Source organism: Peromyscus maniculatus, chromosome 8, assembly GCF_049852395.1.
Source record: "Peromyscus maniculatus bairdii isolate BWxNUB_F1_BW_parent chromosome 8, HU_Pman_BW_mat_3.1, whole genome shotgun sequence".
Taxonomy (NCBI): domain Eukaryota; kingdom Metazoa; phylum Chordata; class Mammalia; order Rodentia; family Cricetidae; genus Peromyscus; species Peromyscus maniculatus.
This window is the reverse complement of record NC_134859.1, coordinates 13,858,613-13,875,432: the sequence shown is the minus strand read 5'-3', so window position 1 is coordinate 13,875,432 and position 16,820 is coordinate 13,858,613. Positions and strand designations below refer to the sequence as shown.

General features: G+C 46.4%; 1 protein-coding gene across 1 annotated transcript in view; it reads right to left on the bottom strand.

Annotated features, from left to right (window-relative positions):
• Dock2 (dedicator of cytokinesis 2) overlaps nt 1-16,820 on the bottom strand; it is a 408,847-nt gene that overhangs the window by 35,852 nt on the left and 356,175 nt on the right. Inside the window, exons 34-38 of the mRNA XM_015997613.3 lie at nt 11,381-11,466; nt 5,715-5,871; nt 4,022-4,062; nt 1,160-1,250; nt 202-321 (exon numbers count right to left, since the gene is read on the bottom strand). Of these exons, the coding sequence (XP_015853099.2) occupies nt 202-321; nt 1,160-1,250; nt 4,022-4,062; nt 5,715-5,871; nt 11,381-11,466 (495 nt within the window). The remainder of the gene's footprint in view (nt 1-201; nt 322-1,159; nt 1,251-4,021; nt 4,063-5,714; nt 5,872-11,380; nt 11,467-16,820) is intronic.

The following is a 16,820-nucleotide window of genomic DNA, read 5'->3' as shown; positions in this document are numbered from 1 at the left end:
TGCTGAGGATCTGCTGTAGCTCCACAAGTGATGTTTGTAATTAAACAAAGGTGGAAAAGAGATGGAAAGAAGTGATCAGACTTCAGTTACAGATAGAGAGCTGGCTGGGCCTGAGGGTGGACCAAGGACAGAGCACAGGAGAGACTTGTCCCTCCCAATGGCCAATGTCCCCACAGAGAGAGGAGGGCAGGCTCCGATTACCTTTCCTTTGTCAAAGTAACCTATAATGGTCTCATAGAGTGTCTCCTTCAGCTGCCGGTGGGTCTGGGGATGCTGCTGGCCTGTCTGCATGACCTGTGATGCACACTGTTCATCTGACCACTGCAGAAAGAACACAGGGAGGAAAAACAGAGCAAAGTGGCAGCCAAGGACAGATGTCTTCCCAGGATAAAAGGCAGAAACTACCCTCTCCAGGTCCCATCCTTTCTCTCCTGTCCCCATCTCAGCTCATCTTTGAAAACCTGAGGCTCCATTGGTAGAGATGCACCATGGGTATGTGTCCTCAGGATGCTTGGAGGTTTCCCTCCAGCAGCACTGATGATATAAGACAGAGCAGGTGAACTAGTGACCGTGAGCCACGAGAACATCTCTGACGAGGAGCAAGATGAAGTCTTGCGGACACCTGCTGGCCTCCCCAGGGTCCCCGTGTCTGCAGTCAGACAGATGCTGTCTGCAATTTCCATTTGTGAAGTGATTCTGATTTTGGCTAAACTGGACATTTTGACTTTCTAGTGCTTCCATAGTGTGGAGTTTGTAGGGATTTTCTCTAAATCCTAATGAGACATGGTCTCAGTGCTTCAAAAGCCAAAGGAAAGAATTCTTTGCTTTTGCAGCAGTGTTCTCTAGACACGGAAAGCAGCTCAGTGGGCATGCTAATGACAACAGATTGGATACTATATACTATTGAAAATATATGTCCCGGGGACTGCTGCAATTATTGAAAGTAAAGGTCACTCAGAACCTCTGGTGTGCAGGTGAAATGGCATAGAGAAGTATGCTGCCAGGTTGGGAGTTTGGGGACACCAAGAAAAGGAAAATTCATTCGATGTGTTCCCTCCTTTTGATTCTTTCTTTCATTCTTTTTAAAAAAAAAAAACACTCTGACTTGCTGTGAGGACCTGATGGGCGTCTCAGCACGGACGTCTTCCTGGGACAGTACCTTGAGAAGCCAGGTGTGGAGGAGGAGCGTGTAGGCAGCCTCTGTGTAATTGTCACAGTCCAGGTGAAGATCACGGAGTTTGTACAGGTATCTGTTTAGGGAGAAATGGGATGAGTTACAAGATGTGGTAATAAGATGTCTAGTAGGGACAGGAAGGAGCAAGACAAAACAAATGGGCTCTTGCACAGGGACGTCTTCAGTCCAGGTGGCCAGGCTTCTACGTGGGTGGAAATGATAGCATCTGGCATTTGTTGGACCCTTAGTAAGCACCAGGTACTATGCTAAGTGATGCCATGTACTATGCTAAGTGACTTCTCCCATTTTGCTCCTGAAACAGTTCTGAACCCTGAGGAAAATCCTGTGGAAAGGAACTAAGAGCAGAACCAAGAGCCAAGGTGAGGAGCCCTAATAAGTTGTTGATAATTGATTCCACATTTGCTATAGCAGGCAGTGAACTACGATTTCAGACCCAACGATACCAAGTAACAATGGACTAAAGATTCTCAACCAAAGAGTCAAAATAGAACTTTATTATAAGTTCATTTTCTCAGAGATTCTGTCACAGTGATGGAATGCTGACTAACACAAAAGACTTCTAGCCACACAATTGAGCTGGGAAGATGGTAATGGGGGAGGCAGCCTTGGCAGAAAGATTCAACTCACTCTGCCAGCATTGATCTTAAGATGAAAAACCTGAGGCCTATTAGAACAGAGGGAGAGAGAGAAAGAACGCTGTTTTTACCTCCGTAGCGATGCTCTTGCCTCTCTCTTCCCTAACCCACAATGCTCTGCTGACAGCAGTCATCAGTGAAATTGCACATGGCCTCCATATAGAGTTTGGAATTTGGAAGAACCTATTCTATATATATGGCTCAATCCTATCTCATTGATTCCTGACCAGCCCATTAGACCCCCTTGATGTCTGAGCTCAACAACCTCTAGGAAAGTGTCCCAAGGGAGACCTCCCCCTGCTATGGCAACTCCTGAACTGACTGAGAGGCCCCCACGCCTCTCCTTTGTTAACTTAAGGGCCTAGACATCTGCTATACAGCCCCAAAGAAGACAATTCAATTAGCTCTCCAGGGCTACTGAGTCTGATGCCTCTGCATGCTTGAGTGGGGTACCATGGGGAACAGAGAATCTCATAGCCACCACCCAATGAGGTGACAACTGTCGGAATGGAATGAGGGGACAATGTTGGGACAACTTCTGAGCTTTACAGGAAAAAGAACTGTTGGTTTTTATAAGGTCTCTAGATTTAAAAATGTTGGCAACTGATTAAAAGTGTTTTAAATACTATATTTGCCAAGCAGAGCAGGCTTCCAGAACATCCATTGCCTGTCTACAACGTCTGGAGTGGCCAATATGGCGGCTTTCCTAGATTAACACAGGCCCCAATCTCCAAGCCTGTGGGGGTCTGGGACTTACCATCTGTGCTTCTGAAGTGGAAAAAGAGGAAGAGTTTGGATAGAGGAAAGCCTGTACAGGGCATGCAGCCTACAGTCTCTCATCTTACCCTCAGAGCAGAAGGCAGAATGAATTTTTTTTTTTAATAGAGAAAAACCATAACAGTGACTGGGGTGAGTCATCTCAAAAGGCTGCTCTGGCCCTGCAGACCCCAAAGCTTCATGTGTTACATGAAGCCTGTGGAATGACTTTTTCTCCACACAACTGGACTAAAGTAAATAAGAACCTAAAAGAAATAAAGTAAGAACCTAAACATGGTGGTCAGAGCAGAGTGAGTTTAGATGTACAGGGTCAGCTTTTGACAGAGCATGCATGGCTGTGGACTCACAGGAAGGAGCAGAGAGCCCTGTGGCCAAGAAGCCTTTGTTGCTATTTATTGTAGAAAAATGTTGGAAACTATGGAGCTGTTCAACAACACAGGATTGGCTATGTAAATGACAGCATATTCTAGAAAGGAACTTTTATGGTTTCATTACAAATGATGCTGAAATATATCTTGTCAAATGAAAAAAAGCAAGGAGTAAATTATTAGCAATATAACTCCATTTTTGCAGAAATAGCATATGCACAGAATTAGATGCATATATAAGCATAAGTCTGAAAAATAGGTAGGTATTTTAGAAACTTATTTCATATTTTGTTTTGCTAGTCTGTATTTTATGAGGTTTTTTGTTTTGATAAAAAAAGTCTGTGTTATTTTTATAATGGGTAAAAAATAACAGTAATACAGGTTTTTTTTACAGGAAAAATATGAGATTCTGAGTAAATTGGCAAAGGAATATTTTTGCTCCAGGCTAATGTCCTCAGAAAAGCTTCTCATGATAAACTTAAATATCTAGTAAATGTCTATCAGGAAGGAGACATCACGCCATGTGGTATTTTTCTCCCTTTCATTTGTTTATTTATTTTCCTATCACATCTACTTTGTTGTGTACATGTGTGTGGTATGTGTGTGGAAGGGAGCACACATGTCACAGCACATGTGTGGAGGTCAGAGGTTCACTGTTTCATTATGTGGGTCCCAGGGATGAACTCAGTCTTCAGGGGGTTAGAAACAAGCACCATTACCTGCTAAGCCATCCCATCATCCCCTTGTCTTCTTTCAAAGCCAAGGGCTTACCATGTGCCTGGGCCACGGAGGATTCCCCATGCTGTCCCATGGCAGAAGCGTATGAGTGCACAGCTCAAATGACATGGTTTAGGGGCCATGCACAGAGTAGGACAACAGGCAGTCTGAGAGCTCCAGGCAGTTTCGTGGGGATGACCATAGGAGAACAGACAGTGCCACCAAGTCCTGGGAAGTTGAGAGGCATCAGAACACCAAGAGGTGGCAGGGGCAGCCATGGATGCTGAACAGAGAGGTACAGAGGCCGAGGCTTACGATAAAAAGCTTACCTTATGTACATCTCCTCCCGGTTGTTATCTTTGTAGAAATTCTATGTGGGGAGAAAAAATAAAACAGTATTGAGTGCTTCTCTTTGCAGGGCTTTGGGGAAAGAGAATACGACGATTGGGGATGAGAGAAAGATGGCTGTTTGCTATTTGGGAATCCCAAGAGGGAGCAAGAAGTTCACTTTGCTGAATGCACCCAACAGCCTCCCTGGGAGGCTTTGCTCTGCAAGCTTCTTCCCAGCTGTAAGGGACAGAGCAGGCGTCGCAGTCATCACACATTAGGGGACGCTATTTGCTGGGCTGAGTGGCAGGTCGCCAAGACCACGACAGTCTACTTTAAAGGGTAGCCTGGCTTAAATATAGCCGCTCAAAAGCCTATTATTCTAACTTCACAGAACCTTCTGGAGTTACATAGCTAAAGCACTTGAACTTGACAGTGTCCAGTAGACAATACCCTAGGGCCAGCTTAGATGCTTTTTGTTTGTTGTTTTGTTTTGTTTAAAAAATTGCTTTTTGTTGTTACTGTATTTTGAGGCTGTCTCACTATATAGCTCCAAACTGGTCTCAAATATATCATCTTCCCACATTAGCCTCCCGGGATTACAGGTGTATTCCGCTAAGCCTGGCTCTTAGAAGCTATTTACCTTTTTTTTTTTTTTTTTTTTTTTTTAACTTATGTGTCTGTGTGAGGATATGCCACATGTATGTATGTCAGTGTCCATAAGAGCTGTAAGGGGGTGTCAGATGCCACAGAGCTGAAGTTACAGGCAGCTGTGAACAGGCTGTTGGGAACTGAACTTGGGTCTTCTAGAAGAGCAGTAAGTGCTCTTACCTGCTGAGCCATCTTTCCAGGTAGGGGTTGTTTAGCCTGGTAGTTGGCCTGGACTCTGCCACTGGAGGTCCTAGTCTTGGGACAATTAAAAACAAGTCCTTACAGATTCTGAGCCAATCTAAGAGCCACTGTGGGATATGAGCATCCGCATGCTCTTGGGGCTTAGGGAAGGATGAGTGACTTGTTCCAGGCCATGCAGGCAGCGGCCGGAAGTACTCATCTGCATGCCCTTCACTGACTGCAGCCCCACACACTGCTCCTCTCTGATTGCTTTGGATGTCCCTGTCCCAGGAACATCCTGGCCTGGCTGGTGAGGGTCAGTTTTTCCAACCATCTCTTGACCTTCCTTAGAGAGAAACTGGAAAACCCCTCTCCATGCTGTTTATGTAAATAGGGCCTGGTGGAGTTATTAGCATTGAATTCCTTTCTGCTGTAGTCAGGATTTTTAAAGTCCCTTTGGCATTCTGAAAAATCAATGGCAATATCTAAGCTGTTATAAAAGAGTCCACATCAGACAGGAGAGGCCACACAACGGAGCTGGAGAGGCAGGGTTTGTATTTTCAGCGCTCCAGGAATGGCAGGTGGCATGTGTAATGGCCTAGCGACAATGTTATCTTCCTTCTGTGGGATACATGAAGTCCTTAAAGGGGATCTGTGTATCATCTACTTCATATATAAGGAGACAAAGGTACAGAAAACCCCAAGACACAGAGCATAGATGCCAAGCTGGGATTTTAACTGCCTTTGTCTGAGTTTCACAGCAGTTAGCTCTGCTTCTCTTCCAGGAGCAGAAGGGAGACCCAAGCTTAGCCTGCAGGAGGACATGGCTCCCACGTCATCCCTGGGGACCCGGCAGTCACTCACCAGCAGGTTCACTGTGCAGCTCATCCGGTTGTCTTTGCTCTCGTCCGTCATCACTCCCCGGTAATCCAGCAGCTTCTCCAGCAGCCCTTTGACCAAGCTCACAAAGTTCTCTACTGACTTGGCAATGGTCGGGTGCTCCGCTGCGCACTCCATCAGGCTGTGAGGAGAGAAGGCTGCTGTGTTCACACCAGCAAACTGTGTGGTTGTTGAATGCAACACTACACAAGTGGCCGGTGAACTCAAGCTCTGGGTTGGCATATTTTCTTCACCCAAAAACTAATCTATCCACACAGCACAACAAATATTCTTGTATTATCAGAATGGGAAAAAATAAAAATTAAAAAAAATTCCCATGTGGCCAGTCGTGTGTGGGCGGGGGATGGTTACATTTACACCCACACTAGGAGTGTGGCAGGGTGACTATCTTGGGTAGTGATTTTCACAACATCGAGCAACACTTTATATGTGTATATCTTCTACTTCGTGATGTCTTCCCTATAGGAGTGTGCACTATAGAAATATTTCCAGAACTACACCAGGGTATATTTATAGGGTTTTTAAATTGTACCAGATAGTGAAACAGCTGGGACCATCTGAAGTGTCCATCAACTAGAAAATGGTTAAGTACATAGAGGTATTTTTCACACAACATGGTTCTATGAAGCCATTAAAAAGTATTAAGGAAGGAATTGATATTGACATAAAAAGCTCTATAAAACATATGGCTAAATGAGATGCATAAATACCCAAACAAGTTTATTTCTATTTATTTAGTTGTTTCAGAACTGACCATGTCCCTAGTGCTGTTCTTAGCATCATAAAAAGATGAACTCGTTTAATGTCTCATCGTGGTCTAATGAGATGAGATTCTTATGCATAGGGATACTAAGGAAGGGCAAGGTACCTAACTCGCTCAAGGTCACACAGTCAGTAAATATCAGTAGCTTGACTCTAGCATCCCTGTCTCAATCACCCAATACTGTGTGTTCGAGCCCACAAGGTATCAGGAAGGAGAAATACCAGCCACTGAATTGTGGTCCCTTCTGGTGAGGGGCCCAGGTAAAGAACAGAAGGAAATGCTTTGTTTCCTATTTAAGCATAGGAGTGTTGGCTGAAAAAAAAAAACCTTTATAAAATCAATATAATTTTTTACCCATACCATTCCTAAAACACTTATCAGCTGCTAAATACCATACTAGGCATAGCGTGGTGGAGAGAGTGACACCAGTCTATGCCTGTCTCTGCAAGTTGGGGTGGGAGACGAACAAGGTAAACTTGGGACGGTGACATTACTCTCAATCACATGTGCCTGCCAGGTATTGTATAGAGCCCTTGAGAAATTCTCATGGCAATCTCAACAGCTAAAAATTCTTCCACCCCAGTTACAGAAGATGAAACTGAGGCAGAGAAAGGTTCAAAGGACAGCTGGAAGTGTAAGGGGTGACCTTCGGAACAAAGCCAATCACACCGATTTGGGAAGAGATTTTTCCCACAGACGTTGCAGTATGTTGTCGGGTGTCTCAGGTCACCCAAGCTGCTGGGTTTATTTCTCGTCGTTTTCCTCTGGGCAGTGGAAGTCCCCAAGAGATCTCAGGAGAAAGAAAAAACAAAACAAAAACAACAAGGACTTCAGAGGGTCATTTCATTCCAGAAGCCATGCCTGACTGAAAGGAGGTGACATCTCCAGCTGTGGCTGGGATCAAGTGCATCCATCTTCCCCTGGGGAAAGCACTTGTTCCCGGCTCTCAACAAGCAATCCAGAGGGCCTGTGATTTACACCTGTCTGGTTCAGCGGCAGCTGTACCTACTTCTCCGAGACAGGCACTTCCAGCCCTGCTCTCCCCAGGTGATAATTCAGCCAGACTCTGTCTAGCATTTGGTGTGGGATTCCAGGCAAAGGGCCACCCAGGTCCAAGCCTGGCCAGAACAAGAGTTCTCAGCCCACCACCATGCTAGAATATCTGTGGGAACTTTCACAAAGCCATGCCCAGCCCAAGCCACATCTTTGGAACCTCTGAAGGCCTGGGCAGCCATGATTTGTTCTGAGGCTCTCCAGGTCATTCTAGTGTTTAGCTAGCATTGGGGACCGCTTCTACAATCAACTTTGCACACTCCAGCCTGGGTGAGCATCATCTGAACACTCTTCTCATGGAGTCTGATCCAGTACTCTGGGCTGGAACCTGAGACCCTGCTACCTAGTTCCAGTGCTTCAGGGTCCTGGGCTACCCTGTAGACACAACTGTTTAAAAGATTTGTCTTGAGTGTCTTGGTGTCTTTGTTCTTTTGGAGTGAGGTAGGAATGCTGCTCACACTGTAGATGATTGGTGATCTGGGTGGTTAGATATCACTTAACTATCTACCCACTCAACAACCCTGTATTGTTCTACAAACTATGGGTTTGGAGAACATCAAGACCCAGCCACCTGGAGGTCCTAGTTCAGCAGAGGAGGAACAGAGAGAGATAAAAATGAACTCCAGGGTGCAACCATACCACTCTGCACTAAGAACTGCCTACCCCCGCCCCACACCATGCTAAGCCTGTTTTACTATTTATCCTGTCTGAACCCCGAAATTCCTTAAGGCAGTCATTAGGTTGATCCCCAAACCATATGTGAAATGTGAAGCCTTCGGGGCTGGATTCTGATGGCTGTCCTGTCAAGGTCACACAATTTTCTCTTTTGTATCTCACAGCAGTCTTAAGTAACAAAAAGAAAGCTGTGGGGATTGTGGGTCCATGTGGATGACTCCTCCCTCAGTGGATGGAGTGTGCTGACATCATTTTGCAGGTCAAGGCCTTAGGACTAAAATACTTAGCATAGGAGGCCTCTAGAGGGAGAGGTCTCATTATTCCATCCAAGGTAGGAGGAGAGCTCTGAGGGTAGAGAGGACTGGGGTGCTCTGTAAGTCTGTAGTGCCTGTGTGCTGTACAAAGGCATGTGGAGACTAGGACTCAGCCTCACTCCATGCCTAAGCTTTGTCCCTTGATTCAAAACTAGAGCTGGCATAGGACAGGAAGTCCTATTCTAGTCACAAAAGCACTATCTAACTTCTAAGCTGAACCAGAAGGCTGGATCTGTCCAGAGAGGTTCTAATCCAGCTCAGGTCCTGAAGGAGGTACTGGAAGGAAGTGCTATAGGAACTGGGGGGACCAAACTGGAGAAAGATGAGCAGCCTCAGGGCTCCCAATGACTACGTTATATTCCACTTGGGTGATAGTAACAATAGAAGCCAATGCACTTACACTATCTACTGGGCATTAGTAACTATGTTAATGAAATAAAACTAAAAGAAGCCAAGAAAGAAAAGCAATCATGAGAAACACCCCGCAGACCTTCCCATTCAGCCCTGACGAAACATGTAAGGAGTGGACTATATATTACCTCTAATTTACAGGCAGAGAAACTGAGGCTCAGGGAGGATGGAAGAAGGATCAGGGACCAGGACCCTTGGCCATTCTGAGGAGGCCCTGACTCCCGTGTTCGGCCTCTTTTATTTCGTGTAAAAATCATTCACACCTCCATCTCAGGAGGAAAATAATGAGCTGCCTTTAATTTCCCTGACTGCCAAGGACTCCTTTGATAAAGAATCACTCAGAAAGGCTTTTGCAAGCCCCACTGGTAGTCTGAAGCCTGCCACCATGGGGGCTCCTTCTGCTTATAGAAACGGAAATTGCCAGAGCAAATGTGTGTGTGTGTGTGTGTGTGTGTGTGTGTGTGTGTGTGTGTGTGTGTGTGTGTGTGCAGCTTCTGTTCAATATTTAGATTTTTCCCTCTCAGAACTTTGAGATAAGCACTGATTTCTGGTCCTGAAGAATCAGATATTCTCCAGGGGTTCTCCCAACTCTCCCCTAGTGGATCTGGTGTGCAATACAGGTGTATAGGAAACCTGTATACAGCATCAGGCAGAGTCAGGGCCAAGCTGAGACCACGCCCCCAGGGGCTCCAATGTTCTTGCTGGGATCCGACCATGAAGGGCGGGTCAGGGTGAGGACCATGATAGGGGGCCAGGGCAAAGCTTTTTGTTTGCCTTTGCCATGAAAGGCAAACACTCCGAGAAGATTGAGGAAAGAGGCCAAAAGCAGAGCCACACCAGAGCCTCAGTGAACACAGAGGACAGGAAATTGGGATGCCTGACTGTCCTCCTAGTCTCAAGAGAAGGCCTCTCAGGCAGGGCAATTACCAGGCAGCCAATGACAGGAACTGGGAGCCAGGCCGAGGGACCAAAGCACATTCATTAAACATGTACCTGCTGTGTACCAGATGCTTCCTAATTACTCAGTCTTCAAAATAACCACGGGAGCTTATTGTTCCCCCTTTAGAAACGGGGATACTGAGGCCAGAGGGGTTGTGCCATTTGTCCAGAGTCCTACAGCTGCAAAGGAGAGCAGCCAGGATTCAATGCAATGTTCCCCCACCCCACCCCCAAAGATACAAGTGGATGATGAGCCCCAGAAAAGTGTTCAGTATCCTCAGCCATCATGGAAATGGAGATCAGACCACAAGGGCCTTCGGCTCACTCTCATAATCGTGGCTATAATGGATAGGACAGATGTTAACAGGTGACAGAGGAGGCGGGGGTGTTGGAGCCCCATTGCGTGGCCAGTGCGGAAGGATGTGGAGTTGTGCCTCCGTGTCACCTCAAAAGGCTAACGACCTTTGTCCTGATCTCCCTGTGACCTAGCAATTCTACACTAAGGTACTACACTTCCGCGCTCATGGCAGAGTCAATCTAAGAGCAAAGTAGATACAGCCTAAATAACCATCAGCTGGTTGTTGAAAGACAAAAAGGAATGAATAAACAAAGGGCCATAGTCTAGGAAACGTCCACAACAGATAATCCAGAGTCAGAAAGTAGTCACGGCTGCATGGGGCTAAGAAAAGGGGAGTGGATTTCTACATGCATGCATGCATATGTGTATAGAGCAGGTGTGCCTGAGAAAGGCAGGGCTCCTTTTGCAGAGTAATGAAAATGGTCTAATATTAATGGTTATGGTGGTTGCTCAGCTCAGTAAACACACTGAATCAGTGAGCAGTGCACTCTGGGTAGACAGCATGGTATGTGAATTATAACTAAACATTTGTGAAAACAAAACAAAAATGTCTTGACTTCAAGTCCAGTCATGCTGAGTGCTGTCTCCTGCACAGTGCCTGCCCTGGGACTGGACACTCAGTCTTGCAGGGCCCAGTGCCTGCCCTGGGACTGGACATTAAGTCCTGCAGGGCCCAGCTCTTCCTGGCATCCTTTGACAATGTCCTTACTTCCCTGAACTTAGGGGGTCACCCAGTGAAATGTGGATCCAAGACAGTAAACCTGATCAGAGAGACACACAATGTAAGCTGCTCACAAACAAATTTGTCAAAAAATGGAAAAGGAAAAATGGCAGTAATTACTCCACACTTGAGGTCTAAAGGGCTGATTTCACACTGGCAGTTTCTTTTCTCTTTCCAACACAACTATGATTCTTTTTATCCAGCCCATCCTACCAATACCAAGGCACAACTACTTCCTAGGAAATGTGTGGTTTCCTCCAAAAACCAGTTACTTCAGCACCATGAGCTTCTGGGAGAGTCTCCCCAGGAACACAAGCTTCTCAAGACGCTGCAGTCAGAACCCTCTACCCGTGGCCAGCCCTTCACAGACTTCCTGGTCCTCCAGCGTGAACTTACATGGACTCCAGCAGCTGCATGTACTGCTCATCACCCCGGCCTCCTTCTACCTCGTGGTCCAGCTTGAGGATGATTTCATTTTCAAACTGAAAAAGTGGATGAAAATCAACAATAAGCACATTAGAGGGCCATGTGCGGGACCAGTTGATTCATTAGTGGAACCAAAGCTTTAGGGACTAAGTATTATCTCCCATTCCCAGTGTCTGGACCTGTGGATTCAAAATTGAACAGGATTCTATTCACTCTATGAGTGTTCAGAGGGTGGAGGGGAGGGACCTGGGTGGAAGGCTAGAAGATGGGGATATGGGAGGGAGAGGGGAGAGAGAGTGCTTCTCACACACTGTGTCATTGGAGCTTGTTTTCCAAGGTTAAACAGAAGTTTTGCAGGAAGATGAAAGAAAGAGAGGGAAGGGAATCCAAAGCACGCACAGAGGCAGGTGACAAGGCCCCACATCAACGGCACATTGTCACAGGCCGCTATTATTTCCACCCTGCACTCTTTCTCCATAGTCTGGCAGTCACACCAGACCTAATCTCAGTCCATGGGGCTCAAGCAGGCTAGGGACACCTCTTTCATGTCAAATGTGGACACCAGGACACAGGCCTAGCTCCTCATCAGTGTATCCCAACATTCAATGTCCCAGGAGTCATGAAGACTCAGGTTGATCCAGTGAATCTAACCTGAGACTCTGTTGGAATGCTTAGCAATGAGAGTCTTGTTGTTCAACATAGAAAGAAAATGTTCTAAGTCTGAGGCTGCTAATGATGACAATAATGAACGTCTGCTTGGATTTACTCCATGGAGGGAAGCAGAGAGGAGGGGTTGAGATGTAGATCTGATGCCACTGAGTAGTCCCTGAAAGCCTTTATTTTTATGAGTTGATATGTTTACACACTCCCCCCACACACATACACAGGATGATATATATGGAGTTTCATTACCTGCAGTGGAAAAATTGCTGGAAAATATAAATAATATATAAGGTAAATAAGATATAAAGCAAATAGCAGATCTCAAGTTCTCAGGGAGTCAAGACTGATAACAGCAGCAAAAGTCAGAGACAAGGTTAATTGCAGAAATCAAGTATCCTTCCATGGTTTTTCCAAATCTTGTTGCATTGAAATCAGAGAATGTTTTCACCCTAGTGCCAATGTCAAGAAGCATTTTGCTCAGTGAGGATCATGGCTTATTCAATATACTGTCTTGACGAATCCTACTGTGTCTCTTCTACAAGACAGTAACTCAAAACACTTTGCATTGTCTTGATACATACTCTGAAGAATGCATCCAAGCATGCGGTCCACCTCTCCACCATTTATGAATGATATTGGTACCTGTGGAGCGGAAGGGGGACCTTGGCAAAGGCCTCTGAGATCAAAGGAGGCATCTGGGCATACAGCTTCTAATGCAGCCTCTTCACACTCAGTCTTCATAATACCCCATGAGGCCTGGAGGTCAAAAGTCACCTTTGAATGCAATAATGCATGAAGAGCAGCCATCTCTGGCCTGGCACGGCCCCGGGTAAGTGTCAGTTACTATTAGAGATGAAGCAGGGCTGTGTGAGTCCTCGGATGAGCGGTGGAAGTCTTTGGACAGCTCTCTCCTGTGCATAAATGATGGTACCCACTGAGTCAAAATCTTGATGGGATAAAATATTCCTCTGAATTACAATTCATATGATGCCACTGTTCTCCCACTCAGGGTGCCAGGAGTCAATAGAAAGGACCAGAAAACTTATCCTGATCTAGCGCAAGCACAAAGGAGTTTTCTGTAAATGGCCAGGGTTTGAGGAAGACTTTCTGAAAGAGATAAAGGGGGCTGGGAACAACGGGTAGGGCTGTGAGCAAGATGAAGGGAAGGGCAGTCCCCACAGGGGGATGGCGAGCGCAAAGCTGCGGCGGTAGGGGTGCAGGGTATTGCTGGAGCAGGGACTTCAAGCGAGGCAGGGAGGAAGGGTGGGGAGAGAATGCAGCCAGCCAGGCAGTCCCTCGATCCAGCCTCTCCCGAAGCCTTCCCATTCCTCTCTGTATAAAGGAAGGAAGGAAAGAAGAGAGGAGGGAGACATGGTGAGGACTGTCTGAAGGGAATGGGATGCCAGTCTGTAAACGAGTCTACCCTTTATAGAATGCATTTGGTAGGCATTTTGTCTGTATTAATGATTTCCCTGTGTCAGGAGCTAGAGGTATGATACTTAGCGATGTCTTCTATATTAAGAACAGAAAGAAATAAACCCAAAGATGATGAATAGAAAAGCAGACTCTGTGCCTGGGCCACTGGATTTGAACCTTCAATCTCCTGCAGGCCCAGGTGTTGAATGCTTGGTTCCCAGCAGGTGGCGCTGTTTGGGGAGGCTGTGGAACCTTATGGAGGTGGCCATAGTTGGAGGAAGTAGGTCACTAGGTGTGAGCCTTTCAAGGTTGCACAGGCCTTGGTTCCTGTGATGCTCTTCTTCCTGGCCTACTGTGATGTGAAGATCCTGTGTAAAACACTAGCTTAACCCATGCTTGCCCTCCCATGATGGACAGAAACCTTCTAAAACCACGAGCCAGAATACGTCTTCCCAATGTTAAGTTGTTTCTATCGGGTACTTCGGCAGTGGAGGTACAATGGTGAATACATAGGTGTTGGATCCTCCCTCCATTCGCCTGCCATATTGAAGAACTAGAGGGTCTTTCTAGGCCCCAGCTAACTAAGCTATACCATGAGCTGGCAAACATTTTCTGCAACAGGCCGGTGGATAAACATTGGGCCCCAAGGGCAGGATGCTCTCTGTCGCAACTGCTCAGCTCCGTTGTGCAAAGGCAGCTACAGACAGCACAGAAACACACCGGCATGACGGCTTCCACGATGCTGTGTTTACAAAACAGGTGTTGGGGTGGCTGTAGTTTGTCAACCCTTGCCAATTCAAAGAGCATCACAGCAGCAGCCATGGCATCGCAGTGTCATAAGGAGGAGAGGAGGTTTGTGCACACAGCATACAGCTGTGCATAAGTTCACGCGCCCTGAGAGAGCTCCCCCTGTTATTGCCAGTAATGTTGCTGTTATTGCTGTGGAATGCTACTGGAAAGTGGCTCTGGGCGAGAAACACAGAATTTCTGTTGCTATTGTCTGAGCGGTTCTCTGGGAAATGCTGGCACCATTCCTCTTGGTGAGATGAACTGCTCTTTGGAGCAGAGCAGTGGATGGGGGTAAATAAGCACTTGTCTCAGGGTCACAAAAGAGCCTGTCTGGAGAGAAATTGCAGGGTACTAGGGAGGGGGCAGAGCCAGAGACTGCACACAGCTCCCGAGCCTTCCGGGGTGGGTAGGAGGGTTAAGGTCTCTGACAGACACATCCTGTGCCATGTTTAGGGTTGCCTATGGCCACGGGCTTTGGCATCAAAAGAATTGCTTGAATGGTACTTGGATGTTTTTTCCCTGGCCATGAGATTATGAATAAGTAATCTTTCTAATGTCACTCTTTTTATCCATTAAATGCAGATTTGAAACAGCACCTACTTCATGGTAGCAGTGTAAGAAGTTACTGGGAAAACATGTACAAGACCAAGCTTGGTGTTTTGGGCACAGTGGATGCTCAGAAAGTGTTCGCAGTGACTACCATGGACAGGTCCTTGCTGCGGACATCATAATCGCATGTAATCCTCACTTACAGCAGCGGAGGGAGATGGACAGTATCCCCACTCTATAAATGAGGATGCGGAAACAAAGGCCCTTTCTCTTGGGTTGCAAAGAGAACTGAACTTTAGCTAGGTTAGACTCGGGGCTGCAAGCCTTCCCAGACATACTCTGCCACATCACTGTAACAGGTCTTGCCACACCGACACTATCATTATGCAGCACTTAGGATGCAGTCTGTCTCCTCTAAAATAATTCCATCTTCACCCCCGACTTCACATCTATATCCCTTTGTCATTTCCTCTTTCCATCCCTGTCAAGTGTGCATTTGTTAGGGATTAAGTTACTTTAGCAGAGGTCAGATTTTACAGAGGTCTCGTGTGAGCCTTGAGAACTGATTCAAACCAAGTGTGAGAACTCCACACTTCCAGAAAGGACCCTCTCTTATAGCTTTACAGACTTTCTTTCACACTTCTGCTGCCTTTCTTAGCTGCTGTACAGTATCCCAGGTGTTCCTCTTTTTTTTTTTTTTTTTTTTTTCTGATAGAATATTTTCTGATGGGAGCCCTGTCCCTCTAACGCTGATGTTTAGGGACCAAGAGTGCTTCCTCATATTTTTAATGCTGACTTTAATGGGATGGGGTGTTATATGTCTGGGTGGCAGAGGGATAACAAAGATGAAGCTGTCTATCAGCCTTTGGACTCCTTTGTTAACAAAATGCTGGCTGGTGTGTAGGGGATTTCCCGCAGGATTGGCGGGAAATTGGAGGTGATGATGTCATGTGGCAAGGGAGGCCTGTGGGAACCAGGGTGCCTTTTCTTGATCTGGTCACTAACTGACCCCATGCATTTCCCCAAGAGCTCAAGTTGGCAATCTGCAATGGTATATAATACTCATCTCACAGGTCAGGAGACAGAACTGGAGAGACCCAAACTAATTCAGCTTACAGGCAGTGGGCCTCACAGGTTGCAAAGCAAAAGAGGTGTTCAGAACATATGTCTGTGTTGATCTTTGCCACATTCATGATCTAAACCATTGGAATTACCATGCCTACTCCATGCCAAGACTCGGTCTCAGTAGAATCTGCTGACCTGACCTCTTGATCTGCTAATTCATTCAGCAATGATTGAGCTCCTACTGTGTACAAGCATGATGCTAGGTGGTGTTACTAAAGGCTACATTCTCCTCAGCATGATTCTCTCTGGGCTCTGGAGTCTCTCTCCGTAGTTAGGGGCTCAGCACTCAGCCTCTCTGGGACACAGTACCATTCTGTAATCTTCACTTTAGATGGTCACTTCACAGTTTCTACCCCGGGGCCCTACCTTCCTACCACCATCAGCCAGGGAGCCTTTATTTTCCTTTTCCACAGAGAAGTGACCTGAAAGGCAGCTAGTCTTTTCACCACAGGGCATCACAAACAATGATTAGCATCCCTTAACTTCTAGAACTGTCTCCTTGTAGCTTCTCTGCTCTCTTGCCTTTGACTACATCGCCCCTCCCAAAAAAAGATCATTTTTAATAAAATTCACCGGAGTGTCGTCCTTCTCTATGCTGGAATGCCTTTCCCTATGTTGAGGCCATTTTCAAGGAATGTGCTTGGATGGAGGACTTGACATCTGCATTCAGTATAAGTGCATTTAGTGTTCTGGGCAGAGGACCAGCTTTGGCCTACAGGCACTCCCGCTATAGTGTGGAAAAGGCTCACTAACGAATCTCCACACAGGATGGGTGCTACGGCTGCACCTCACTGGCCGGACACAACCAGTTTTCCTGCCCCAGGGGAATGGCACCTCCTGCCACAGCAGCCATGGTGTGGCCAATCCA